This window comes from Zootoca vivipara, chromosome 4 (genome assembly GCF_963506605.1).
Source record: "Zootoca vivipara chromosome 4, rZooViv1.1, whole genome shotgun sequence".
Lineage (NCBI taxonomy): Eukaryota > Metazoa > Chordata > Lepidosauria > Squamata > Lacertidae > Zootoca > Zootoca vivipara.
The window spans coordinates 46201399-46214090 of NC_083279.1; the positions used below are offsets into that span (position 1 = coordinate 46201399).

At 40.9% G+C, this 12692-nt stretch overlaps 1 protein-coding gene across 2 annotated transcripts in view; it reads left to right on the forward strand.

Moving 5' to 3' along the window:
- LOC118084785 (amine oxidase [flavin-containing] A) overlaps window positions 1-12692 on the forward strand; it is a 36540-nt gene that overhangs the window by 4377 nt on the left and 19471 nt on the right. The window contains exons 2-4 of one of the 2 annotated variants that reach the window (XM_035114742.2): window positions 6130-6224; window positions 6482-6619; window positions 10863-10967. In XM_035114742.2, coding sequence (XP_034970633.1) covers window positions 6130-6224; window positions 6482-6619; window positions 10863-10967 — 338 coding nt within the window. Of the gene's footprint in view, window positions 1-6129; window positions 6225-6481; window positions 6620-8510; window positions 10291-10789; window positions 10968-12692 lie in introns of those variants that run through there. The other variant, XM_060273542.1, reaches the window with a different exon arrangement.

Genomic DNA, 12692 nt, shown 5'->3' on the forward strand with positions numbered 1-12692 from the left:
TAACATTGGCCACTAATCACAGATCTTAATAAAATGCATTAACTGGGAACTTGTGTTGATCTTTGATGGGATATTGGATGATGGTATTCCTATCATTCATGTATCCCAACTCAAGTTTGTGGTATTGATTATTTCCACAGTTCAAATAAAATGGGAAATGTTTCAATAATTGTTCCTAGTTCTGATCCTGCAGCATTAGCTTGAGCCAATGTGATATAGCAGATCAAAGTACAGAGGAAGTTAATACAGGCCACTTCCCTGAATAACATTGGTGAAGAAGTACCTGAATGCATTTGTGGGCTGCTTTAATCATGGTCAGGATTCTGTGATCTTGTATTTGTTCTAGGGGTTATAATGGAAGTATGTAAGCAACATCAAAAAGAACCCTGCAGTCAGGTATATCTCTAAGTAAATTTAAGACATAGAAACTCAGAGCTATGTTCATAATTAGAATCATCTCATTTAGTAGAGAGGACTCTGAATATACTAGTAAGTGGTTTGTTGCTTGAAACATCAAAAACATGTCAAGAAGAGTGGCTTCTCAAATTTGCTGGTAGCAGTGGGAAATGAAAGTGCTTCCTACCATGTTTATCTATCAAACAAGACCAGGTAGTTGAGATGAAAAAAACTGAATCCTATTCCATTTCATAGAATTGCTCATCTAGCTAAATCATAATTTTAGCTAGTTTTCAAATATATGAAAAACAGAAAATATAGGTGTGCTTTGTGAATTCTGCAATGACAGCACCTGCAAATATCATATATGCTTTGCAGGCAGGAAAAATACACTTGGGTAGAAAATACAGACTATAGTTCCAAACACATTCTCTAAGCCATGTCCTTCTTTGATACATGGGAGGGCAGTGGAGGGAAAGAGAGAGAGAGAGAGAAGAAGGAAGGAAGGAAGGAAGGAAGGAAGGAAGGAAGGAAGGAAGGAAGGAAGGAAGGAAGGAAGGAAGGAAGGAAGGGAGGGGAAGAAGCTTCACTTCCTCATGGAGGTAAGGGAAAGTGACCTAGTTTAGGAACAGAACACACCCCTTATACACTAGCTAGCTCTCATGCATTGCTATGTTTGACTGCAATTTCCCACAATATTGAAGTCAACTTGATAGAATACCAACAACTTTATTTACTATGCAATTACTTCTGTGTGGTAAACATTCTGCCTATGGTCTTTGGCCTGTCCACAGTGTCTGTACATCCTCATGACTGGTTTATCACTGGGAATTAAAAGAAAGGGATTTTGACTTTTGGTGGCTACCTAAAGATGCATTGGAAAAACAAGTCTAGTCCATGCATTTAAGTAAGCTGCTCTAACAAAAGACCATTAAAACACAACTGCATATTGGAAAAGGGAAGAATGGACAGGAAAGTTTATCCCTGGGGGGATTTTTGAAGTATTATCTGGCCCATATTGGCAGCTCCACATTTTACTTGGCACAGAGATTCCTGTTTGACTAATGAGAGCTGAAGTTAAGATGGGCTATTGCCAGATTTCATTTCTCAGTTGTGTGTAGGAATAATTAGATTCCCCATCGAGGAAGCAGTGAAAGTAAATCATGGCAAAAGTGCATCATTATGGTGGAGCTCTAATGTAATAAAGATACATTGATAATTAGCCTTATTTACCACTAACTGATGTGGACAGTGAATAAGAAAGGAGAAATGTTGGGAAATAAATGCACAAATAAAATGCAAAGACAAGACCATAAAGGGATTTTCTGCGCTTACTGTTCAGCATTAACCAGCAAGGCAACTGCTCTAATGGGCCGATAACTTTTTAAAAAATGCACCACGATAACCATAATCTCATGGAGGATGCTTGTGTTATCATTCTAGCATAAAACTCATATTCGTGACTCATTTCTTCAGCTGTTCATTGCTTTAGCAGTTTTTAAAAAATCTTGCTTAATTAGTAAAGAACTGCACAGGAAAATCATATAAACCACCTTCCTCCATTCTTAGAAGTAACCATTGATTTTATTTAATTAACAAAATTCATATGCTGCTTGATTACAGGGAGGTGGAGGCGGCTTGGCAGTTGGAAGGGAGCATGTGTGCATGCAGTGGCTCCAACAGCCCCGACACATGGAGGAGCCAGGCACCCTACCCCTCCTTCTCTCTCCACAGCCCCAGGATCAGGGCATACTCAGGCATCCCTAAGCTGACCAAGAGGAGATGGAGGCATTGCCAGCACCCCAGCCCCTAAGGCCCGACCTGGTGCAGCTTGGCTCCCCACGGCTCTGAGCCTCTTGCCCACCTGCACAGGGGGAGCCCCAGCAGTCATCAGAGGCCTTGGTGGGTTAATCCCCCCCTCAAAGCTGGTGGAGAGGAGTGCTACATGATGTTTTAATGTATGTTATACACTCCTTTGGGTTAGTGTCCCATGTACATCATATATGAATAAGTGTTTTGAATTCCTTCCTGTCGACTTGCACCTTGCTACATCTCTACAGGCTTTGACATAAATAAATACATTTAGAACAGTTTCTAGCTGAGAGAAACCTGCACATATTAAATAGTTATTGTGTATTGGAACAACAGTCCAAGTTTCACATGTTTGTATCTGTTGAGTTGGTTCCAGTAGGGAGCCTTGCAAATGGAATGCAGTTAACTAACAGTTTACGCATGTTTTTTTTAAAAGTAATGCTAAGATAAAGCCCTCAGTCTACAGCTTGTTTACACGAGAGAAGTCAATTTAATGTGAATGGGGTTGCTACAGAGCATATTGTGGACTGCAGCCAAATGGATAGTTTCTACTTAGCGCCCACAATTCTTCACACACTTAGGATTTGTTGGTGATGAGAACAAGCAGCTCTTGTAGGATTTTGCGGATGTTTTGTTTTGACTTTTAGCTACAATCTTAGCAAAACCTGGGGGGAGCTGTGAAGAATTGACTTGTAATCTTTAGCCTGATGTTGGTTTATTTCCCTTTTTATCATACTGGATCACAGCACAAATTGTATACAGTGGTACCTCTGGTTAAGAACTCAATTGGTTCCAGAGGTCTGTTCTTAACCTGAAACTGTTCTTAACCTGGGGTACCACTTTAGCTAATGGGGCCTCTCACTGCTGCTGCACCGCCGTGCAATTTCTGTTCTCATCCTGAAGCAAAGTTCTTAACCCGTGGTACTATTTCTGGGTTAGTGGAGTCTGTAACCTGAAGTGTCTGGAACCTGAAGCATCTGTAACCCGAGGTACCACTGTATATCACTGTTAATCTGTGTTTGGATGCAATGAGATTCAGGGTTTTTTTTCTAAAAGTAGGTCAGTTCTGGTGCTGAATGTGGCAGTTGGAGTTTAGTGTCTTTGAATGCACTGTAGAATCAAACTGGGATGCAGCTTCCCCCCCCCTTTGTAGCACCTCCAAGCTTGAGTTGCGTTGCTATGGAAACACCTGGGCAAACTGTTCAAGTGGCTATGACTTATTTACCCTGACCAAATGATAAGCAGACTCTACTCTGCTAGGAGCTTGCAAATAAGTCAAATTTGTGATAGTCATGTTTTGTTGCGTTGGGTGGAATGGCTTAATTTCTTCAGAAAATGCCGAGGTCTATAATAAATTGTAATGGCATGAAGGTTTTTGAAACTAGGACTACATTCGGAAGACATGAGGGATACAGCTGAGTTCTGTTCACCAGTGAAAGAAGGAAAGAAAGAAAGAAAGAAAGAAAGAAAGAAAGAAAGAAAGAAAGAAAGAAAGATCCCGTCATTCCTCCTGAAGTTACCCAGGGTGGCAAACACACAATTAAAGGATCTAAAATTCCAACACAGTTGCAGACTTGGAACTATCTGTGCTTAAAAGAAGAAGGAGTTGTATTCAGTGCAGTGCAGTGGGGAAGCAAATCCAATGTTCCTGCCACTGTGCCACACTGAGCTCCCTGCTGAGCTTCCTGCTGGCCTTCCCTTCCCTCCCCGTCTTGGTAGTCTACACTACAGCAATGTGCAGCATTGGGAAGCCAGGAGAGCAATGCATCCCCAGCTGCACAGCCCCACTGGCCACTACTGGGAGGGGTGATAGTAAAATCCCCCTCTCTCTGTAGCCAGACTCCACATGGTTGTGAGCTGTCACGTAGTCAGCACAGAGGATATAGTCACCTGCTGTGTCCAGCTGCATTGGAATACTTGGAACTCTGCAAAAGAGAAACACTGGCAGGCAAATGAATTTGGAAACAGAAAAACAGCTGGCAGGGAAAGGATAAAGCCCTATCCTCCTCTCTTCCTGATCATCCACTCCTGAAGCTGCTTTTTTATTTTAAAGAAACGTTACATGCACCTGTTTCTCCTGTGTGGCTTGCTCCCCTCCCCATCATTGTTGGAGTCTTTGTTCTTCATAGAAAAGGCAAAGTAGTGCCTTAAAGCCTGGAGTCTCCAAGAACTAGTGAGATTCTGGAGCAGAGAAAAATAAATGGCATAAGGATAAAATTCCAAAATTGCTTGCTCCGTTTTCCTGGTTAGAACTCTGGGTTGTTGTAAGACTGCACTGTGTGCAGGCTGAGGTCCTTTTCAGGCTTGTGATCCTAAGCCTTGAGACTAGATATATGGGACTCCAAAGCGCTTTTCCTTCCTGCCTCTGTACTAGCTGATAGTACAGAGAGCCAATTGCTGGATTACCATATTTATAAGACTGGGAGTACACCTATTTCCTTCCTCAGATTGTTGGGAGCGCTGAGACATTTTGTGTACTTCCTCCTCACTCATAGTATATTCCTAGCCAATATATGGCTAGTTAACACTTTGCATAGCCAGTCATTTTTGTATTTAAGAAGGTTTTTGTATTTTGAGGGGTTCTTTGTGTTACTTAGCTCCATCCTCAAGCAGTTATACATAAAAAAAAAAATTAAACCCACTTTGAGGATGTCCATTTGCACATTGCCAAAAGGGAGAATATGCTCCATAAAAGGGAGGGGGGCAAAATAGGGCAGAAATGTGCATTAAATGTGCATTTGCCAATTTTTATGTGTAGGTACAAATTTAGAAATAATTGTTAGAATTTAAATTTAACTGCTGGCAAAATAATTTATTTCACTTTGAGATTACCCCGAAAGTTCATTTGATTTGTTTCTCACCTCCCGATCAAATGAACTATTCAATAATTTTGGCCTGCATTATTAGGTCAACCACCTTCAGTTCATGCCCCACAACTGCAGTGTGTGTGTGTGTGTGTGTGTGTGTGTGTGTGTGTGTGTGTGTGTGTCTTACAAGGTGGCCAGGGGGTGGCAGTCTTTTTGTGTGTTTTTTGTTTTCTTAATCTAAACCCCAAAAGGCAAGCTGGGAGCTCAGCAGCAGGTGTTCCCAAACCACAAATGATCTGGGAATTGGGAAATAACCCTGCAGGATTATGTACCCTCCTGGGTTCATAGGTGGCAGCCTTTTCTTGTTCCACGTTTTCTGGAAATGAAATTGAGGGTACATCATTCTGTCAGGTTGTTTCCCATTTTCCAGGGACATCCTGCAGCACAATCCCGATTGCTTCCCTTTGGGCATCTTGCAGCACAATCCTAGAATACCTGCTCTGTAACAAACATCATTGACTACACTTACTTAGGACTAAGTTTAAGTAAATTCAATGGGACTTACTTCTGAGCAGACATGTGTGTGTGTATCTATATATCTATATCTATATATCTAGACTATATCTCTATATCTCTATCTATAACTATCTGAGTTTCAATAAAAACATTAACATTCAACATGTCATAAAATTCCTAAAAACCAGATTAAAACGATATACAAACGGAATGCTACTGTATATCACAAATCAAACTGAGTAGTGTATGAAATGGAAAATAAAAATTAAAAAGTTAACAGAGTCCAGGAAAGTTTGGGTAAACATAAAAGATTCTAAGATGTGTTTAAAGGTCATTACTGTCTCCATCTCACAGGGTTGTTCTGTTTGCACTTATTCAATAAACTTCCCCTCCCCTCCTACTCCCCCCTCCCTCCATGCACCCCACTCCCCAAATCTCTACTGGGGTTTCCCTAACCCTCTGGAGAAGATGCAAGGGGCTTGAGAGGACAGAGAGGAGAGGAGGTCCTTGCATGAAAGCAGCAACTTTGTTGGAGACAACCCAGTACTTTTTAATGGTAGAGGAAATAAAATAAAATACTGTTTTGTCTTTGTTTTAGGTCTGTCGGCAGCTAAGTTGTTGTCTGAATCTGGAGTTAATGTTGTGGTTTTAGAGGCTCGTGACAGAGTTGGAGGACGGACTTTCACAATTAGGGTAAGAAACAAGTAGCCAATAACCATATTTTATGTAAATATAGCATATGACAATATGATAATTCTGCAAAAGGTTCTGCTTAATCACAAAGTTATGTAGAACACATAACTGTGGTTCTAAGTTTGCTTGTGTGAATTAGGCCTAATTCTGAGGTGGAGCTTTGTTTGCTGCTATGAAACGTAAGCACTTCCTGGCTCTTCCAGTGTGGAACATCCAGTAGGTTCTGTTATTCCTGCATTTTTTCCCTCTTTTGACAGAACAAGCAAGTAAACTATGTAGATGTTGGCGGAGCCTACGTGGGACCTACCCAGAACCGAATTCTGCGATTGGCTAAAGAACTTGGCATAAAAACATACAAAGTAAATGTAAACGAGAGAGTTATCCTGCATACAAATGTAAGAATTACATTTTCTGCATCTCCTTTTGGCAGCATTGTGCACAGGAAAACATTTGATGCATTGTAACATCTCTTTTCTGTTTGTTTATTGACAGCTGAGTGGAAATGTTTCTTATACATTCTTTTTCTAATAATAAACTACCTAGTGCATATGGATGATCCATAAAGCACTGCTGAGTGAAGGCAATTGATCAGGACTTAATAGATTCAGGAACCTGAAGATTTGCAGAACAAAATTTTTATTGCCCTCCAACAAAACCCCCCCAAACTCCAAAACACTCATTGGAACATAAGACAAACTTGCTGTGTCCTGCCAGTGCCCATCTAGTCCAGTATCGTGTTCTCACAGTAGCCAACCAGATGGCAATGGGAAGCCTGCAAGTAGGATCCAAGTGCAAGAGCACTTTCCCCTATTGTGCCTTCCAACAACAGGCATCCAGAAGCAGAATACTTCCAACCATGGAGGCAGAGCATAGCCGTCCTGACTAGCAGCCACTGGTAGCCTTTACCTCTATAAAACCTCCATGCATTTGTTGAATCCAGGCATAGGCAAACTCGGCCCTCCAGACATTTGGGACTACAACTCCCATCATCCCTGACCACTGGTCCTGTTAGCTAGGGATGATGGTAGTTGTAGTCCCAAAACATCTGGAGGGCTGAGTTTGCCTATGCCTGGTTTAATCCTCTTTTAAAGCCATCTAAGTTGTTGACCATTACTGCCTCCTGCTGTAGCAAATTACATAGTTAAACTTTGCTCTGTGTAAAGAAATACTTCCTTTTGTCTGTTCTGAATCCTCCAACATCCAGCTTCTTTGGACAACCACAGATTTTAGTGCTGTGAGTTCTTGTGTTTCCAACAAAACAAAAATGTCCCATCTTGGTTTCAGAAATTAAAGAGAATGCTTATCAGTGGAAATTCTTTCTGTGGAGGAACTGTCTCTTCATTCCATAAAACAACACAATATTTTTTTAAAAAAATTGAATAATTAAATGACAATTGCTAATAGCAGCAGATATCCAGGCTCTCACTCCTCCAAACATGGAGAAAGAGTGTGTCAGTTTAATTCTTGTTTGTTTATATACACATTGTATTATTGAAAATCAATAACTGGATATAGAAGAACCAAACAAAACCCTGCACTTGCAAGTCTATGCATCCTTTGCTGTGAGTGTGTTCAACAGGACACAGTGGGACTTACATCTGAATAAACATGCATGAGTTTCCATAGTTACAATGCGTGATCTCCCCCCGTCCCCCAATACACTGTAGACAAAAACAAGTTTTTTTGAAGCTCAAATGGCATTTAAAAATAAAAAAGCAATAGAGTGTGATAGCCAAAATTGTATGCAATAAAAAAATAACTTCTGTCATGCCACCCTGGTTACGTTACATGCTGTTCCCTTCCCAACCTTCAGACCATAATTCTAGCCACTGGTTTAAGCACAAGTTCACTGTTGAGTTTTAAATCTGAATACAGAGCACTTAGAAGATAGCCTACAGCAAAATGTTTATTTCTAACTGTTGAAGAGAAATTGCTTTCTTGATTGATGACGTTTTCCCCCCTCCCTCTTGAGTTATATGTGAATGACCATGCTCCTCCTTTCCCAGAAGGTGTGTATCTTGTGATTATGAGCTAGAAAGGGTTGAGAACGTTTCCTACTTGGCAGTGATAACTGGACAAGTTTTCTCATGTTTCTGTAAATCCAATTGGATTTATAGCTTAAAATCTGCTGAGTTACTTTGGATAAAAACTTGCATTAGAGCACTGCCACTCACATTTATCTCCCTGTCACTCTGAGCAGCAACACAGGATTAAGTGTGGTGTATCTATATCCCAAAAGTCTTCTGCAGTTTTCTTATTTGGTTTCCTCACACTATGTTTATTTAGTTACAGCAGTAGTTTTGGTTCCTATTCAAGCACTGCATTTCACATCCAATGCAATAGGGGAGTGGAGATCCAGAAGGGCCATAGCTCAGTGCTGCAGCATCTGCCTTGCATGCAGAAGGTTCCAGGTTTAATCCTCAGAATCTGCAGGTAGGGCTGAGAATTCCCCCTGCCTGTAATCCTAGAGAGATGCTACTAACCTGTGAGGACACTACTGAGCTAAATAGAGCAATAGTCAGACTTGATATAAGGCAGGTCCCTATGTACCTAATCAGACCCATCCTCCTGAAACCAGCGATCTAGTGACCCTGCTGTAGGAGGGTAACTTTGTGACTCTGCCTCACCACAGTGGTTTTTATGGCATCCAGGGAAACAGGGGACATGGAATTAATAGGAAAAGCCCTAATTTGTGCATGCTAGCCTCTTTCTCTACTGAAGTTTAGCAATTAGCAGGATGGGTGGGGCAGGTCTCTGTAGGTCTCAGGTTAAGAACTTAATTAGTTCCGGAGGTCCGTTCTTAACCTGAAACTGTTCTTAACCTGAAGCACCACTTTAGCTAATGGGGCCTCCCACTGCCCCCGCGCCGCCAGCGTGCGATTTCTATTCTCATCCTGAAGCAAAGTTTTTAACCTAAGGTACTATTTCTAGGTTAGCGGAGTCTGTAACCTGAAGCGTCTGTAACCCAAGGTACCACTGTATAAGAAAGCAATTCTATTTGCTTAGGAGAGGAAGTGTTCAATTTTGGGTTTCTGTCCTAAAGATCAAATTGAGGACAGTTTGCAAAAGCAGAACTGTGAGAGCAGCTGAAGGAAGAGAAGAAGAAAAAACTCTGCAGGAGATTTTGTTTCTGCAATACAGTACCTAGAGGTCAGAATACTCATCCCATAGTAATCATTAACTTTTATTTCTGAGGCAGTTGGACAATGAACTTGAGCTTTGTTTATTGCTTTTACCATGTGTTCTTTGATTTCAGTTTGTTGGAGTGGATAAATGGGGCTGTTAGCTGTTGCTTTTTGAATATTTGAAACGTCCTGCTAATCTGTGCAGATGAATTATATAGAGCACACTTTTAAATGTTGCTTTTCAGAGCCCTTTCAAGAGCAGTTTCAATCTGATGAGCTACATGGCATGAATGTAAAAGGGTTTACTCAAACATGCATGCAAATCAGGTCAAAGCTTTTTCTTGCCATGGCCTCAACCCAGCTTTTGCTATGCATTTTGCTGACATTCTGGACACACAAGCCCACATCACAACTTGGGGACACAAAATTAAATCAATTGGCAGTAGATTCAGCAGCAAAAATTATGTTCTTCTCACAAGACACGAGAGCATTCATGCAGTCAGCAAAAGGAAATTGCAGACCTTAACCCTTTCATACTCTTGTGGTCCTGATCCCTATAGTCCTAAAGTAAGAACATTCATGAAATCACATAAATGACATATGATGCAGCAATATTTGTATCCAGTTAAATATTTATTGATTAATCTGTATGTAGTGTAAAGGGTTTGTTTTGGGATCGGTCTGGCTTATATTTGAACATTATATTATATTCTCACTAAAAGGAATACATTTCCTTTGATTTTGACTGTGGTATAACAACATATAGAAAGATTAATTCCACACCCCACACCCCGGAAATGGACATTACATTTTGGAATCTTCTGTGTATGAAAGCTACCTTAACTAGCTTTGCTTATTGGCTGATGTCTTCAGAAAAATCCATCTTTTCTATACTTTGTGTTTATGGATTCATTTCCAGTTTTGTTGGTGGATTGTAACTGATATAATAATAATAATAATAATAAATTTTTATTTATACCCCGCCCTCCCCAGTCAAAAACCGGGCTCAGGGCGGCTGACACCAACAGAACCACAATAAAACATAAAAACAATTAATTAAAATACAGATTAAAATACAGTATTAAAATTTAAAGTGCAGCCTCATTTCAAGTAGGCCATAAGTGGCTGACACCAACAGAACCACAATAAAACATAAAAACAATTAGTTAAAATACAGATTAAAATACAGTATTAAAATTTAAAGTGCAGCCTCATTTCAAGTAGGCCATAAATCCAAGCCATGAGGGAGAAAAACACAGGGGTCAGGCTGAGTCTAACCCAAAGGCCAGGCGGAACAGCTCTGTCTTGCAGGCCCTGCGGAAAGATGACAAATCCCGCAGGGCCCTGGTCTCCTGGGAAAGAGCGTTCCACCAGGTTGGGGTGGTTGTCAGTTGGCAGTGGGAGGCCCCATTAGCTAAAGTGGTGCTTCAGGTTAAGAACATATAGCTGCTATGGAGACCTCAGATCCATGCCAGGAAACAAATCCATTGTTCCATATATTTATTTGTTTCAGGGAAAGTCCTATCCATTTCGTGGCGCGTTTCCTCCAGTGTGGAATCCTATCGTATATCTTGATTTTAACAATTTTTGGAGGACAATGGATGAACTGGGAAAAGAGGTATGTTAGAAGCAATGAAGGGGTACTGTGTATCAATATCTGCAATATTTCTAAAAGCTGATATGGAAAATCATTAAGGCTACATGAAGATAGCATTCAGTAGTCAGTCAGTCATTTTTATTGCACATAGCCAAAGGCTGCCGCAATGTACCCAGAATCATCCAACAATTAAAAGGAAATATGCTAGATTAATACAAAGAACTTAAAATATTTATATAATCAAAGCATTCCCTACTCTAACAGAGCTATAGAAATACCTTAATATACAGGTTAAAGCTTTAAACAATAAAATTTATAGGGTAAAATCACCACATGGCCACTGATATATTAAAAATAATGTTAATTAATGTTAATTAATACATTGTACAATTATATTCAGAGTTTGGTGATAAAGATAGAATATAGCTTGATGTAGGTAGGGTCAAATAAATTCCATCTCCTTTACAGTTTGTGGCTATCTTGGCTATATAAGTGGCAGTTGCAAAGAGTGCTACACGCCAGGTCACATACTTATCTATGTCTGCGAGGAGATATAAAATCATGTCAGAGGGGTTCTGGCCAGGGAACCTTGTCATTATAGGTTGCCCCAGGTGTTTCTCATAGTATAAATAAGAAGGTGCTGATAGAATCTCAGTAGGTTGGTAAGTTTAAAAGTAGAAAAGGAGAAAAAGGAAATTTACTTCCCTGGGTAGCAATTGATGCTAATTACAGTCCTGTTATCTGCAGAGCTCCGAAGCCTGCTTGCCATGCCATTGCCATCTTGGAGCCCCTCCAAGTGCAAGTAGATCAGCATTCAGTAAGAATCCATCAAGAATCAAAAAGAGTTCTTTATACTGTATAGTCATTGTGTAGACATTGAAATCTTCAATTGTGAAATGTATTGGCCAAATGGGTTTGTATTATCTGGCATGATTAACAACCAAGTGTGTTTTACTTCAGGAAAATGAATTGTGCCAGAGGCACAGACCTGCCTTTCCGGCACTATCCTAATAATGAAATACAGATAGTGGAAATCTCTTGTGTGCAAGTTTTCTGGCTCTGTTGGATGTGACCCAGCCTAGCTTCACTCTATTTTGCCCAGAAGCAGAGTTAGTGGTGTATACTTTGTCCGAGCCAATTTTTCTTCTTTCCCTCCACCTGAGATTTTTTGGCAACAGCAGCAAAGAACGGGAAAATAAAACAGATGTAGTGTTGGGGTGGGCAGAGCCCAGTGCCTTGAGAGGGATCCAAATTTGCCCCCTCCTCAGTCATTAGGTGGATCATCTGAGGGGCAGAGATGGGGCAATAAAGGTCTCTGCCCAGTTGATCTGTATGGATCAGCTGAGAGAAGGAGACTTTGCACCTGTACATCTGCACAGAGCAGGCATAGGATGGGGGTTCGGAGAGTCACAGCGCTTCTCCGAACCCCCTGCCCTGTGCCTTTCTCCACCACCGCCTGCCTCACTCGAGTATTAGCCAAGGCAGCTTTTTCAGCACATTTTTTGTGCTGAAAAAGTCAGCTTATACTCAAGTGTATACAGTATATGTGTGTGCGGAGAGAGAGAGAGAGAGAGAGAGAGAGAGAGAGAGAGAGAGAGAGAGAGAGAGAGAGAGAGAGAGAATTTGGGGCTGTGGAGTGAAACTATTGCCTGAATGCTCCTTCGGTACATGCATGGAAGGTCAGTTTTGACTGTGATGTATGTAGCCTGGTGAGTAAGGAGAGTGACTTATTTCCCCACCTCCCAC